General features: G+C 39.5%; 1 protein-coding gene, 1 long non-coding RNA gene and 1 pseudogene across 2 annotated transcripts; 1 reads left to right on the top strand and 2 right to left on the bottom strand.

Annotated features, from left to right (window-relative positions):
- On the bottom strand, positions 63 to 1,251 carry LOC109127269 (uncharacterized mitochondrial protein AtMg00810-like). The gene is made up of 2 exons (XM_019231844.1): positions 1,236 to 1,251; positions 63 to 907 (listed from the first exon to the last, which is right to left on the bottom strand). Exons 1-2 carry the CDS (start codon positions 1,249 to 1,251, stop codon positions 63 to 65), a joined length of 861 nt encoding a protein of 286 aa, XP_019087389.1.
- Positions 10,737 to 11,810, bottom strand: LOC109127268 (annotated as a pseudogene).
- LOC104723109 lies at positions 15,821 to 17,050 on the top strand. The gene is made up of 2 exons (XR_757284.2): positions 15,821 to 16,546; positions 16,725 to 17,050. It is a non-coding gene; the product is annotated as an uncharacterized LOC104723109 (long non-coding RNA).

Below are 17,157 nucleotides of genomic sequence, written 5' to 3'. Positions count from 1 at the left end.
GATATCTAATTACAATTAAATAACCAAAACCGGTTCAACTAATTCATTCCTAATACCTCCCTTCAAGATGGAGGCGAGTAGATGTTGAGAACTCCCATCTTGCGCATATTAGCCTGGAAAGGAGCTGGATGAAGCGCTTTGGTTAGTACATCGGCTAATTGATTATCTGTCCGAACAAACATTGTCTTGACAATGCCATCTTCAATAACTTCACGGACCTTGTGGCAATCGAACTCGATATGTTTCGTCCTCTCATGATACACCGAATTCCCAGCAATATGCAGAGCAGCGGTGTTAGCACAATAAAGATAGATAGAAAGAGTAAAAGGAACTCTTAATGCCTTCAGAATATAGGTGAACCAAATGAGTTCCTTCGTAGCTATACTCATAGCTCTATACTCAGATTCTGCAGAACTCAAAGAAACCATATGTTGCTTCTTTGATCTCCACGAAACCAAAGACTGACCAATAAAGATTGCAAAACCACTTACTGATCTTTGACTGTCAGGACAAGCTCCCCAATCAGCATCAGTAAAACCACGAACAGAGAAATCATCATTTGTACCATAAAAGAGACTTTGACCAATCGTACCTTTCAGATAACGCAAGATCTTGTGAACAGCCTGAAGGTGAAACTTTCGTGGTGCTGAAGAGTATTGAGCCAATTTAGCCACAGCGAAACATATATCCAGACGAGTAATTGTCAAATACTGGAGTATTCCAATCAAAAGTCTATATTGTTTGATATCCGTAAGAAGAGCACTCACAATCTCCGAGAGCTTCTTAATAGGTTTGGTAGAACGGATTTGGCCGAACGGGTATGGCCGAGCGTACACGAGCGAACATGAGCGATTGAACGGATTCGTCCGAAGGGTGCCTTGTGTGGCCAAAACCGCAGCCCAAGACCCTATATAAAGAGGGCATTTCTCTCATTTAGAACACACATCGGAAACAGGAAACACATACTAAAAACTCGAGTTCGAGTATAAGATAGAGAAGAAGGTTCCAAGATATAGAATTCGGCGGTAAGGCCTAAAGGTCGGAGGTACGGTACAGTACCGACCTTATGGGCTCTGGGGAATGGGTAGTTGCATCTACATAAGCATTTATATGCTTTGGTTGGTCTGGTTGGTCGGAGGGCAGGGGGTGCGGCTCGGAAGTGGATCGGGAACCACTAGATTCACCGTGATACGATCGAACTGATGCGCATGCTACCTCCCTACCGATCAGCGTACCATCCGGAGTGTCCATGTACAGACGGTATGGTCGGAGAAAAATAAACGCGGCTTGGCGGCTGGCCTGGTACCTGTACAGATACCTGGGTACATCGTCGAACTGATGCGCGGGATAACTATCTACCGGCCAACTGCTGTACTGGACTGATATTATGACTTATCATGCATTGCATGACATTGTACGGCCTTGCATGGCCGAAGAGAAATGTTATTTATGGCTACTTGGATTTCAGGAAAGGAGGGTGATCGCGGGAAAGGAAGTGCTTAGGCGCGAGACTCATGGTCGGGAAGATGAGTGGCGGTGTTATGGGTAGATAGGATCGATTGTACAACTTGTACTAGCTTATTATGCAAACTCATAAGTTGTATCGAATCCTTTGATTACTTAATACAGTATCGAATGTTTGCTTTACTCTAAGTATTATATCATATAGACTCTATGTAATGAATCACAGAATGTGCGAATGAATATTGTTTAAAAAATGGGCCCTAAAATATGACTAAGTAGTGTAATGGGACGAGAGAACCTCTCGGGCCATAGATGGTCCGGGATCGAGGTCTTTCAAGTTGGTATCAGAGCATGCTTGGTTCTAGGACCGGTAGTGCGGGTTTTGGGTATCACCACTCATCGGCTTCATGGGATCTCGCGATAGTTATTCTTACTGATTGCGGTTTATTTAACTTAACCGTGACTAATATGCATGAGTTTGGCAGATGGGTAAGAGCAGCAAGGAAAAGAAAAAGAAGGGCAAGTAAGTGGCCGATGAGACCATTGGCGCCGCGGAGACACTAGTCGATGTGGACGCAGGGAACACGAACACTCAGAATCCAGCCGGACCTGAGATTGGAGAGAAACAACCGGATAATGATAAGCCGGAGAGTAGCGGTGCTACNCGAAGAGAAATGTTATTTATGGCTACTTGGATTTCAGGAAAGGAAGGTGATCGCGGGAAAGGAAGTGCTTAGGCGCGAGACTCATGGTCGGGAAGATGAGTGGCGGTGTTATGGGTAGATAGGATCGATTGTACAACTTGTACTAGCTTATTATGCAAACTCATAAGTTGTATCGAATCCTTTGATTACTTAATACAGTATCGAATGTTTGCTTTACTCTAAGTATTATATCATATAGACTCTATGTAATGAATCACAGAATGTGCGAATGAATATTGTTTAAAAAATGGGCCCTAAAATATGACTAAGTAGTGTAATGGGACGAGAGAACCTCTCGGGCCATAGATGGTCCGGGATCGAGGTCTTTCAAGTTGGTATCAGAGCATGCTTGGTTCTAGGACCGGTAGTGCGGGTTTTGGGTATCACCACTCATCGGCTTCATGGGATCTCGCGATAGTTATTCTTACTGATTGCGGTTTATTTAACTTAACCGTGACTAATATGCATGAGTTTGGCAGATGGGTAAGAGCAGCAAGGAAAAGAAAAAGAAGGGCAAGTAAGTGGCCGATGAGACCATTGGCGCCGCGGAGACACTAGTCGATGTGGACGCAGGGAACACGAACACTCAGAATCCAGCCGGACCTGAGATTGGAGAGAAACAACCGGATAATGATAAGCCGGAGAGTAGCGGTGCTACGGACGTGAATGGGCAACCAAATGCCGTACCATCGTCCCAGGAACAGTGGGAAACAATGAAGGCCATGATGGCACAGCTGGACGTGCTCACAAAGGCGTTGGTACCAGATCCTGTGGTACCAACGGTACGTAGCAAGATTGTTACGCGGACCTTCGGAGTAAGTCCTGAAGATTCTCCGAGAAAGAGAAAGGACTACTTGCATGCGTTGGAGCATGTCTCAAGACTTAGGACGAAAAATTTCCCGAGAAGTACGGATCTGATCGTGGCTGACGAGTGGAGGAGTCGACTTTTAAGAAACTTTAACTCCACTCGCTGCCCGGAGGAGTATCAAAAGGACATTGCGGTCCATTTCCTTGAAGAGGAAGCACATGATTGGTGGGTATCGGTTGAGAAACGTACATGTGGTCAAGTCCTAACCTATGCGGACATTGAGATAGAATTCAACAAGAAATTCTTTCCCCCGAAGGCTTGGGACCGACTGGAAAGTGTGTACCTGAACCTGGTACAAGGGGATATGACAGTACGTGTGTATGATGCTGAATTCAGTCGCCTTAGGCGCTTTGTGGGAAAGGAAATCGAGGATGAGAATGCACAAGTTTTTCGCTTTATCCGCGGACTAAGGGTGGACATCCGCAACCATTGTGTGAACGGTGTCTTTAACTCAGTCGTATAAGTAGTAGAAAGGGCGGTCATGATTGAAGTTGGGATAGAGGAGGAGAAACAGCTTAAACGCGAGAGAGTTTCTTCGCGTTCGACCCACCCAGCCAAAACCACCGACCAAAAAAGGAAATGGGAAAAGGTGGATAACGCAAGGTCCGAAGCTAAGTATGGGGATTGCAAGACTTGCAGAAAGTACCACAGCGGTTCTTGCCCGAAGGCCGAGGGTGCATTCGGTCGCTCTCGAAGTAAGGATCATGAGATCCAGAACAGTCCAAGGATGGAAAATGGCAATGGGCCAAGGTCCTGCCACTTGTGCGGGAAAGAGGGACATTTTAGGAGGGAATGTTTGAAGCTTGATAAAGGAAGACAAACCCATCAACGTGGAAACCGTGGCGAGGAATCCTTACCGCCACCACCAAAGAGACAGGCTGTTGCACCACGCGTGTATGAGCTATCCGAGGAAAGTGCCGCTGGGAATTTCAGGACGATTACTGGTATGTAACGAGAACCTTTCTAAGTTCAATTTGTGCATTACATAGCATCATAATGCATGTGAATGGGGGATATGAGTACTTAGCATTCTAGAGGAATGTGTAGGGACTTTAAGTATAGGCGGTGTGGAAACGCACACCTTGTTTGATTCGGGGGCCACACACTGTTTTGTGAGCCCAGAAATGATAGGGAAAGGTGGGTTCAGACGAGAACCAAGCACCGGATATGGATTGGTCCGAGCAGCCGGCAGGCAGGTGATGTACCTGTACGGTGTGGTTCGCGGCATCTCGGTCATCATCAATGGTGTTGGGAATGGACTGGTTAGAAAAGTACAAGACCCACATTGACTACCACCGAGGGAGAGTAAACTTTGAGAGAAAGGAAGGAACATTGAGATTCCAGGGAATAATATCAACTTCAGGAAGTTTGATCATCTCGGCAATCCAGGCGGAAAGGATGCTGGAGAAAGGTTGTGAGGCATACTTAGCCACAATCACAACGAGGGAAGTTGGGGAAAATACGGAACTGGATGATATTCCGATAGCCAACGAGTTTGCCGATGTGTTTGAAGCGGTACGGGGAGTGCCGCCGGATAAATCAGATTCGTTCACCATCGAGCTGGAACTGGGGACGACCCCTATATCTAAAGCGCCTTACCGGATGGCACCGGCAGAAATGGCGGAGTTAAAGAAACAATTGGGAGAATTGTTGGAGAAAGGATTTATCAGACTAAGTAGTTCACCATGGGGTGCGCCGGTCTTGTTTGTAAAGAAAAAGCATGGTAGCTTCAGGCTATGCATCGATTACCAAGGGCTGAATAGGGTGACAGTGAAAAATAAGTACCATTGCCCCAGATAGATGAGCTGTTGGATAATCTCCAAGGTGCAAAGTGGTTCTCGAAGATATACTTGGCCTCGGGGTACCATCAAATTCCGATAGAACCATCGGACATTCGGAAAATGGCTTTTCGGACGAGGTACGGCCACTTTGAGTTTGAGGTCATGCCGTTCTGACTGACCAATGCACCGACAGCCTTCATGAAGATGATGAATGGTGTCTTCCGAGAATTCTTAGACGAGTTTGTAATCATCTTCATTGATGACATACTTGTCTACTCGAAGGATTTGGAGACTCATCAGAATCACTTAAGGGCAGTCCTGGAGCTGTTAAGGGAGCAAAAGCTTTTTGCAAAGTTAAGCAAATGCTCGTTCTGGCAAAAGAGTGTTGGATTCGTTGGACACATTGTCTCGGACCAAGGAGTGTCGGTGGATCCGGAAAAGATCAAGTCAATAAAGGACTGGCCGCGTCCGAAGAATGCCACCGAGAAATGAAATTTTCTCGGGTTGGCGGGTTATTACCGAATATTTGTCAAGGGCTTTGCGAGTATGTCTGAGCCGATGACGCGATTGACGGAGAAAGATACCAAGTTTCTATGGATGGAGGAATGCGAGAAAAGTTTCTCCGAGTTGAAGGCGATGCTCACAAGTGCTCCGGTACTGGTGTTGCCGGAAGCGGATGAATCGTACGTGGTGTACACCGACGCCTCTATAACCGGGCTAGGTTGTGTGCTAATGCAAAAGGGTAGTGTAATCGCATATGCTTTAAGGCAATTGCGTAAGCACGAGGGAAATTACCCAACGCACGACTTACAGATGGCCGCGGTGGTGTTCGCGTTGAAGATTTGGCGTTCATATCTCTATGGACCCAAAATTCAAATCTTCACCGACCACAAGTGTCTAAAATACATATTCACCCAGCCATAGTTAAATCTAAGGCAAAGACGGTGGATGGAGTTTGTCGCAGACTAAGACTTAGATATTGCCTATCATCCGGGAAAGGCGAATCAGGTTGCGTATGCCTTGAGTAGGAGACGCTTCGATGTGGAAGCTGAGAAAAATCAGGAAGCATTGGTTTATATGCTGGGGACCTTGCATTTATATGCATTGTCGCGTGAAGTGGAGCCATTGGGCTTAGGAGCAGCTGATCAACCGGATCTACTTAGTAGATTTCGTTTGGCTCAAGAAAAAGACGAGAAACTTAAGGGTTGGGCGGAGAATAATAAGACTGAGTTCCAAACATCGAACAATGGAACCATTATGGTGAATGGACAAGTGTGTGTGCCGCAAAGTAAGGAGATAAGGGACGAAATTCTAAGGGAAGCGCACCAGTCTAAGTTCTCGATCCACCCTGGTTCGACCAAGATGTATCGCGATCTGAAACGATATTATCACTGGAAGGGAATGAAAAAAGATGTGGCCGTGTGGGTTACCAAGTGTAAAACTTGTCAACTCGTCAAGGTCGAGCATCAGGTGCCAAGCGGTTTAGTCCAAAGTTTACCCATGTCGGAATGGAAATGGGATCATGTGACGATGGACTTTGTGACCGGATTGCCTATGAGTAAGCAAAAGCACGATGCGGTCTGGGTGGTGGTAGATAGATTGACCAAATCTGCGCATTTCATCGCACTCGCAGAAACAAATGGAGCCGAGGTGATCGCGGTCAGATACATCGAGGAGATTGTCCGGCTTCACGGAGTGCCGGTGAGCATTGTCTCGGATCATGATACACGGTTTACCTCGCTCTTCTGGAAAAACTTTTCATAAGGCCCTGGGAACAAGGGTGAACCTGAGTACAGCGTACTATCCACAGACTTACGGGCAGTCCGAGAGAACAATTCAAACGCTCGAGGACATGTTGCGAGCATGTGTACTGGATTGGGGCGGAGGCTGGGAAAATTACCTAAACTTGGTGGAATTCGCATACAAAAAAAGCTACCAAGCTAGTATCGCAATGTCGCCTTATGAAGCGTTGTATGGCCGGGCATGTCGAACGCCTTTGTGCTAGACGCCGGTTGGGGAACGGACGTTATTCGGACTAAAGATTGTGGACGAAACGGCCGACAAGTTAAAGTTCTTGAAAATCAAGTTGAAGGAAGCCCAAAACCGACAGAAGAGTTATGGGGACACGCGCCGGAAGGAGTTGGAGTTTGAAGTGGGCGACCTGGTGTATCTTAAAGCCATGACAGACAAGGGGAAAGGGCGTTTCACTAAGAGAAAAAAGTTGAGCCCAAGGTATGTTGGTCTATACAAGGTGATTGAACGAGTAGGTGCAGTGGCATACAAACTGGAGTTACCACCGAAGTTAGACGCTTTCCACAAGGTTTTCCATGTATCACAACTTCGGTAATACCTAAGTGAAGAGGATGAGGTAGTCGAAGATGTCCCATCCGAGTTGCAAGAAAACTTGACGGTAGAAGCAACACCTATTCGGATCATTGATCGAATGGCAAAGGAATTGCGCAGGAATAAGATGAACATGGTAAAGATCTTGTGGAACTGCGGTGGAGAGAGAAGAAGCTACTTGGGAGACTGAAAACAAGATGAAGGCTGATTATCCTAAGTGCTTTAAGGAGATGGGTGAAGATCAACTTGATCCGGATTCGGGGACAAATCCCTTTCAAGGGGGGGGAGACTTGTAATGCTCGCGATCCTGAATAGGATCGTAGGCTGTGGCTTGGTCCGGGATAATAGGGGAAAAACAAGCCAAGTATGGGGAAAAACAAGCCAAGTATGGGACAAAGATCGATCAGCTCCGGACAGCTCTCGGCCAGCTGCGGACAGCTCTCGGCCAGCTGTTGACAGTTCCCGGCCAGCTGCGGACAGCTCGACCAGCTAGTGTCAGCTAGACCACCTGCCATGGAGCTCGACCCAGCTCGACCCAGCTCAACCCAGCTCGACTAGCTGGATGGTAGTGGACGGTGTACGGGTCAGCTGGGGAGCTCGTGACCGAAAAGGCACGGCTGAACGGGTATGGCCAAGCGTACACGAGCAAACATGAGCGATTAAACGGATTCGTCCGAAGGGTGCCTTTTGTGGCCAAAACCGCGGCCCAAGACCCTATATAAAGAGGGCATTTCTCTCATTTAGAACACACATCGGAAACAGGAAACACATACTAAAAACTCGAGTTCGAGTATAAGATAGAGAAGAAGGTTCCGAGATATAGAGTTTGGCGGTAAGGCCTAAGGGTCAGAGGTACGGTACAATACCGACCTTATGGGCTCTGGGGAACGGGGTAGTTGCATCTGCATAAGCATTTATATGCTTTGGTTGGTCTAGTTGATCAGAGATAAGGGGGTGCGGCTCGGAAGTGGATCGGGGACCACTAGGTTCACCGTGATACGACCGAACTGATGTGCATGCTACCTCCCTACCGATCAGCGTACCACTTGGAGTGTCCATGTACGGACAGTATGGTCGGAGAAAAGTAAACGCGGCTCGGCAGCTGGCCCGGTACCTGTACAGATACCTGGGTACACCGTCGAACTGATGCACGGGATAACTCTCTACCGGCCAACTGCTGTACTGGACTGATATTATGACTTATCATGCATTGCATGACATTGTACGGCCTTGTATGGCCTAAGAGAAATGTTATTGATGGCTACTTGGGTTTCAGGAAAGGAAGGTGATCGCGGGAAAGAAAGTGCTTATGCGCGAAACTCATGGCCAGGAAGATGAGTGGTGGTGTTATGGGTAGATAGGATCGATTATACAACTTGTACTAGCTTATTATGCAACCTCGTATCGAATCCTTTGATTACTTAATACAATATCGAATGTTTGCTTTACTCTAAGTATTATATCATATAGACTCTATGTAATGAATCACAGAATAAGCGAATGAATATTGTTTAAAGAATGGGCCCTAAAATATGACTAAGTAGTGTCATGGGACGAGAGAACCTCTCCGGCCATAGATGGTCCGGGGTCGGGGTCTTTCAGGTAAGTCACCAAAACTCCAAGTTTCAGTTCTTATAAAAGCACCAATCTCCTTTCCCACTGCATCAACCCATACCTTGTCCAGCCGAGCTTCTGAATATCGAGTAGGAATTTTTGACTTTGAAATGATATTAATAAAAGCACAAAAAGGCTGAGATTGATATGAATATGAAATATATTTTTCTAATGGATAAGGAGAAGTCTTTTGTGGTGTACTTATAGTAAGAGTATTATTATTATAACAATGAAAATCCTGCAAATGGGAAGGCAGTTTTCTCTGTCGAGTTGGTTTAAGTTCATAAGGAACAGAAACCATGGATGATGACTCGTCATGATGTTGAGGAGCATCAGAAGATGATTGCACTAGAGGCAATTGATCATCGGTGATTTGTGCAGGGAGAGTAATATGAGGATAGAAGGTCTTCGCATCATCCGAGATAGTGGATGATGCAAAAGGAAAGATATCCTCAAAAAAAAAAATATATGTCTACAAAATGAAACTGAGTATGTCTCTATATCTAATAGCTTGTAACCTTTATAACCTGAGGGATAACCTAAAAATATACAAGCTTTAGCTCTACGATCAATCTTAGTTCTAGACTTGATGTAGAACAATAACACAGACACCCAAAAGCCTTAAGACTATGATAGTCTGGGATTTTAGAGGTTAAACGTTCATAAGGAGTCTTATTTCCTAGGACTTGAGAGGGTAATCTATTTATAAGGAAAACAGCTGTAAGAACACAATCACCCCAATATTCTATAGGAACTCCTGATTGGAACATAAGGGCTCTGGCTACATTCAACAAATGCTGATGCTTCCTTTCTAAAACCGAATTTTGTTCATGTGTCTCAGGACATGAATGAAAATCTTTAATTCCATTTTGAGAGTAAAAAACAGTAAATTTCAATTCATGTGCATTATCAGACCTCACAGAACAGACTCTAGAATTGTATTGAGTTTCAATCAATTTAAGAAAACCAGGAAAAACATGTAAGACATCAGATTTTTGTTTTAACATATATAGCCAAGTAGCACGACTGAAATCATCTACTATTGTCAAAAAATAGCGATAACCATCTACAGTTGGAACTGAAAACGGACCCTAAGTATCAATATGAATCAATTCGAATGCCTTTTCTTTCATATGATTCATGGACTTAAAAGGTAAATGCTTTTGTTTTGACAAATGACAAACATGACAATGAGTTTTCTTTTTATTTATTTTAGATTTTGGTAACAACAGAATTTCAGATAGAGTTTCTACTTTAGCTATAGACGGATGTCCTAATCTCTGTTGCCATACATCAGAGTCATTATTAGAAACAGAGCAAACTGACTTACCTTGAAATGCAGAACAAGACATGTTAACCAGTGATTTATCCTGACTCAAAACATATAGATTGGTGACTTGACTACCTTTCCCAATCATTAGGTTCTGAGTAAGAGCTTGTATTATGCATTCATCGGAAGTAAAGCTTACTTTAGATTTCAAAGATTTAGTGACAACACTAACACTCAATAAACTGAATTTAAACTCAAGTATATGCAACACATTATGAAGGGCCAATAGATCCGCAAGCTGAATGTTGCCAAATACCTTATATCTTAACTGTTTGACCATTGGGTAATCTAACAAAGGTTTTATCTAAAGATCTATAGTCTCTATAAAGACCTCTTTCATGTGTAACATGGTGACTAGCTCCTGAATCTATGACCCAAGCTCTAAAAGACAACTCAGTTTCATGAGGTATAGAAGAAGTCAACATGTCATAGAAAGTAAGATCATATAAAGAGAGAAATGTACCAGATATCTGTGAGATAGTTGGTATAGGAGCAGAAGTCGAAGCTATGGCTTTCTCAGGGCATGAAGTGACAATTGAAGATTGGAGCTTAGTGCTCAAATAAGAGATCATTTGTTGGAGCTGTTCCTTAGACATGTCCTCACTGATATTCTCCTTAGATTGATCTTTGATTTATTCTATCTGACAAGTGCTAGCAAGATTTGTGCTTCCCACATAGTTGTTCTTCTTTGCCCTTGGATGACCTGGAGGATACCCATGGATTTTGTAACACTTATCCGCGGTATGTCCAATACGAGAGCAATGAGAACACTTTGGCTTCTGAAAATTTCCTTGAGCTAGCAAAATCGAATTCGGATCCGGGATCACAGCTTGAGATTGAAAAGCAATGGGGTTTGAAATTGGTCTAGTAGATACCCCTACTACTCTCTGACTCTCATAGTGATCCAATATGTTGTAGATCTCATTCAATCCTGGCTGAGGCTTCATATTCAATATCTGACTTCTGATATTGTTAAAATCATCACTTAACCCCATAAGAAACTGGATGATTCTACTTGTTTCAACTTCTTCAAGTAGTTCTTTGACCTGGTCACAATCACATCTCTTCACAGTTCTTGACTTTGTGTTCACTAGCTGTTCCCACAACGTTTTCTTCTTCGTGAAGTAGCTAGATAAATCAAGCTGATCTTGTCCCAGAGTCATCACTACCTGTTCAAGCTGATACCTCCTTGGAAGATTTTTCACTTTGAATCTTGTGAACAAATCATTCCACATCTCAACAGCATCTTGGTAATAGAGTATACTATCATATATCTCCTTACTCACAACATTTAGAATCTATGACTTCACCATACTATTGCATCTACTCCAGATCTTGAAATCATAATCACTCTCGCTTGGCCTAGGCAACGATCCATCAATGAAACTAAGCTTGTTCTTAGCATCTAGACTAATCCTCATCGCTATAGACCAGCTATTGTAATTAGTTCCATCGAGAGTATGAGCAACAATCATCAAACCTGGATGATCGGAGGATTGAAGACTTAATGGACTATCAGAAGCTTCTGATGACCTCGACATAGTTCCATGACCTCCATATCCATCCGATCTAAGAGAACGTTGTTGTTTTGCCATTTCCACCTCTGGATCTTCAACAACAGCAGATCCGCAAGTGATCCTCACTGCAGATGCTTCAATCTCAGGTGTTTCACTTCGATTTCTCAAATTTTCCCCTTTCTTCACCATTTTCACAAAAATCAAAGAAGCGGAAGTAGATCCGATGATGATCAAAGTGTTTTACCGGTGAAATTATGAGGAATTTGAAGAAGAAGATGATGAAATCACAGAGAATTACGGAAGAATTGCTCTGATACCATAATAGAGTTTGAGAGCAAAGAGATTTGTCGAATACTTTTCTTCTCTTATTGATTGTAACAAACTTTACAAGATGTGTTATACACATCTAATTACAGTAAACCGAACTATCCTAAACCGATATCTAATTACAATTAAATAACCAAAACGGGCTCAACTAATTCACTCCTACTACCCATATGGAAAATGTATAAAATAAAATTATTCTATGAGCTTTTTTCAGACTTTTTTCAAAACTGAAATTGGAAGTATTGCATTGCATGGTCAAAAAGTGTAGCGGAAAATCATGTAACGGGTGGTGGGAATTGTCGGTCAGTTTTAAGATGGAAGAAAAATGAAACTGTCGGTGCCGTAAAAGAGTGCAAAAATACCATAACTCAATTCACATTCATATATTCATTAGAGTGGTCTAGAATCTATACAACGAAATAGACTGAGCACATATGTCTACTATCACAGAAATAGAATCATATTCTTAGTTTCGTATTTTTAATAGAAGAATAATTTCAACGTGAATATTTGGTGACCATTAATGTTTTCATGAATACAATACTAACAAATTTCTGAATATCCTCTGTTCTAATCTCTCCGAATATTCCGATATAAAGAGCACTCAAGGTTATTCATTTTGATCAAAAAAACATATGGGACGGTTATAATAAATTCATTTATGGAGGAGCATTTAGGCTAAAGTATTTGATAAACTATTAATTCAATGTTAAGGTGCTCCTCTCTTACAACTTTACTAGTTTTTTTTTGTTTGTTTATCATTTGAGTTTTACTAAAACCTAACAATGAAATACACGATGATTTTTGTTTGATCTTTTAGCTAAAATTTTATGTTTTAAATTGGATGATCTTTTCAAATATCAATTTTCCAATGTAAAACAAATTAATTTTTATTTGTTTTAATAATTTATATTATGGAAATTGTTTTGCCATTGGTTGACTCGTGTTTATGTATATATTAAATGATGTTTTAGTTTAGAAAAAAAAAATCTTAATTTGTATGCACAATTTAAAAGTCAAATTAAAAAACGAAGGGAATATATAATTGTAGCTTGCAGAACCTTATTTTTCGAAAGGGAAAAAAGCTAAAAAAATACTTCATCTATTTTTAATTTGGATGTTTAATACCTGGTCTTTTTTGGTTGGAAAAATAATACCCAGATTAAAAAAAACGAGTAATTTAATACCTCAAGAATTAAATGTTGTCATTTTCCTACTTACAATTTCTTAACAAAAAATAAACTCCAGTTTTACCCCTATTCATTTCTATTAACTATTAATTTATAAATAACACTAAATTAATTTTATGTTTTTAAATAAACAAATATAATTGTTATAAATATTTCATTATATCACTATTTTATTTATTTTAATTCAAAAAATATTTATATTTTATTTTCTCCAAAATTTAAAAAAAAAGTTTTAAGATTTCTCAATGTTTCGTGAATAAGAAAAACAAATCCAATAATTATCAAACCAAACCAAATTCCGATCAGATTAATGTCCAAATTCCCAAATACACATAAACCCTAAAACTGAAATTGTGTGGGAGAAGAAAAACGACGAGAGGCTATCAATCCCTTTATCTAGACCAATCTGTTTCTTTCTTTCATGTCTCTTCCCTCACTCATCTCTCTTTTTTTTCTGTTGGATCCGACCAACGAGCCTTTGATTTTGCCGTTGGTCCAGCCAAAATCGCCCAAATCTGATCGAAGCAACAGTGTGGCGACGATGGGGTTATCTCCATCACCGATGCTTCACAAATCAATTCAAAAATTCATCGATTTTCCACCGGTACAGCCGCATTACAGCTTCCACCTCACGTGACAGAGAAGGCAAAATAACTTACTTTTGTTTGTATATCTCAATTCAAAATTTCTGATTTGGGTTTAAAAAAATTCAGAATCTTGCAGCTGGTTAATGCTTGGGAATTACAGTGAAATTTCGTTGAATGGACAAAACAAAGTCAATAACGATTAGAAAAAAAAAACAAAGTCGATAACGGTTTTGAAAAATCATAGTTATTCTTCTGATTAATTTATTTGAGTTTTTCTATTTTAAATGGTAATAAAATGTAATATTAAAAATAATTAAAGAAATAAAATAGAAATCTGTTTTTTAATAAAAATAGTGGTAAAATGAAATATTAACAATTACTTTTTTATGCAAAAATTAAAAATTAATTTAAGGTTATTTATAAATTAATAAATAATAGAAATGAATAGGGGTAAAACTGGAATTTATTTTTTGTTAAGAAATCGTAAGTAGGAAAATAACAATATTTAATTCTTGAGGTATTATTTGACACGTTTTTATTAATCTGGGTATTATTCTTCCAACCAAAAAAAAACAGGTATTAAACATCCAAATAAAAAATAGATGAGGTATTTTTTAGTTTTTTTCCCTTTTTCGAAAATATAACTCTAAAAAAAAGAAAATGCAACGTATAATAGAAAGAAAACCAAAATTTAAAAACTTAAAACATAATATATAAATCATAGACACTCTCACAAACTTTTCATAAGATCCTGAAGACTTCGAAAAAAACTAACAAGACTTAAGCCTTGAATGTTTACAAGTTTTTAACTAGATTTTGGTTTTTGATTTTCTAAAAATATAGTTTCTTGCCATTCAAGATTTTATACAATTGGTTTTCCTAAAAAAAGGAAATCTAGTTTTTGGGAGATTTTACCCATTTATAAAGAGAAACCAAAAACCATCTTATATTAGTTTTCCTAATCGTGAGTCATTTTTCAAATTTTTTTTAATTTTTAAGAATTTTTAGCAAAAAAAGAAAAACCAAATTTAGAAGAAAAAAACTAAAATATAAAAACCAAAAACTAAAAACCAATTTAAAAACTCATTCCATTCATGGACTTAAATGTTGTAAAAAGAAAATAAACCTGAAAACAAACCGGCTACAACATTGACATGAACAAAGACATAACCAAAACGAGAAGAGAAAGCTGAAACTATCATCATTAGATCATCTGAAGAGTATGTACGATAAGAGCGAGAATACCTAGTTTTAACGAAAAGAAATTTGAAATTAAAAATAAAAAATAACGTGTAATATGGTACATTTTTACATATCTAAAATAGATTTTAACGAATACAATGAAACTATTGTAGTGATTTTAATTTGTTATGTGATAACATTTGTGTTATTATACAAGTAAATATTTGAGAATAAATGTTCATATATTGATATAGAATATATGATATTAATTTTGTTCGGTAGCGTGCGACACATTTTATTCAAGAAAAACAACGACATCTTTGATTCCATAAAAAGGAACAGAGGATGGTTGTTTCACTTGTTTGGAATCACAAATGACCGTTAAAAATCATTTAATTTCTTAGCGTTTCTAAAACTACCGATAGAAAAATATAATGACAAAAATTTACCATTTTAACTATAAAATAAATAAAAAATAGATTTTTTTAGTCGTTCAATATGCGCCGCTGCGATACTTTGCCGAAATAGATTATTATAAAAATATTATTTCTAAATGAAACACAAAATAATAATTAAATATTTTAAAAAGTAACAAAATAGTAAAAAACATAAGAAATAGAATACAAATAAAATTCGAAATTTTTAGATATTAATTATCGTTTTATATGGTTTTAAACCATCAAAGTTAACCCAATTTTTACAAGAAAAAGGTCAAAAAAGATTATCAACATAAATAAGAAAGTCAAAAAGTGGGGGGGGGGGNAGTCCACGTGACAAGTACAGTACAGATCACACTCACGTGGTTTATACTTTCACATCACTAAATGGCGTTTCCGTAATTTCGCATAGAAGGTCGGAGAATACATCTTCTCTTCTCTTCTCTCTTATCATATCCCCCCCCACCCATCCAACAGTGTGAAAAGCAAAGATGTCTTTTTGAAGAAGAACACGTGTCGGGGAAAGAGTGGTCTTAACCTGTAATAAATACCCTACTACAGCTGAGGCTGAGGTTGTCCCTGTTTTCATAGGGCTTCCTTCTTTCTTCTTACATGATAAAAACCTAAAATCTCTCCTTCTCCTCCTTTATCTCTCTCTCTCTCAACTCTCACGGTCGGGCTCGGATTCGCTTGGTGCAGGTCGGGAACCAATTTGGCTGACACAGCCACACACGTGCCCCCTTTTTCTTTATTGGTTTGTGAGCAGGGATTGGATCCCGCCTTGCATCAACTGAATCGGAGCCTCCGACCGTGCAACTAATCCATACTCACTTATCCAATCAGCAGATCTGGAAATATATATATATATATATATATATATATATATCTTTCTTATTTACATTCTTAATTTTTTCTTTAAATCTTTAAATCTGTTGTTTTTGTTGATCTGATTTCACCCTTTTTTTAATAATCATTAATCTCTGTTTTGTTGGCCCAAATGTTGAAATCTTTGTTTTTGTTTTGAATTTAAAGATCTAGGGTTTGGAAATGATAGTGATTTTGTTGGTGTAATTAGTTCTAAGATTTATTGAATCTGTTGTAACAGTTAATTCTTATGATTTGATTGTTTTGTTTATTTTTAATTTTGGATAGGTTGCGACGATGATGAGATTCAAAGTGACCGATTTTAACTCGTAAAAAGGGTAAAAGTCAACTCTCATTTATACCAAATTTTGTTGGGTTTTGTGAAGCGAATCTATTGTCCGGTTTATACCGGTTATTCTCTTTAGGCTGTTGTTAACTTGTTATATTATCATATACATGAGTTTTTGATAAAAGTGGAATTTTTACGGATTAACAGTACGCTGTGTGTCTGTGTAGATGACGATGATTACGTTAAGTTAGTTGTGCAAAAGAGATGAAGAGAAGATTTATTGGAAACATGTGAACTGAAGAAGATTCTTTTGTTTAGTGTTTCAGTTTTTTTTTTCTTTTTTTTTTTTTTCCATTTTGAGATAATGTAATGTTCTGAATTTGTTAAAGAGAACAAATGGTGTGGATTGTGGAAGTAGTAAAGAAACAGAACCAATTCGATTACTACCGTTAGTGCGGAATAAATTGTGCAATTAATGATGTTAGTGGAAACTAAACGTAACCAAACAACATAGTTTTAAATGTCACTTCTAAAGTTGGTTGGTTGGTTGTTACTTGTTTGTTTGATTTAATCATGTGTATGTATTAAATATCTAAATAGGTTGAAACAGTCTCAGACTATGTATTTCACTGCAGTGTGTACCTTGTTGTATCTTTTTCT

This window comes from Camelina sativa, chromosome 11, assembly GCF_000633955.1.
Source record: "Camelina sativa cultivar DH55 chromosome 11, Cs, whole genome shotgun sequence".
In the NCBI taxonomy this organism is placed as follows: Eukaryota; Viridiplantae; Streptophyta; class Magnoliopsida; order Brassicales; family Brassicaceae; genus Camelina; species Camelina sativa.
This window is presented reverse-complemented; position numbering and strand designations above follow the sequence as displayed.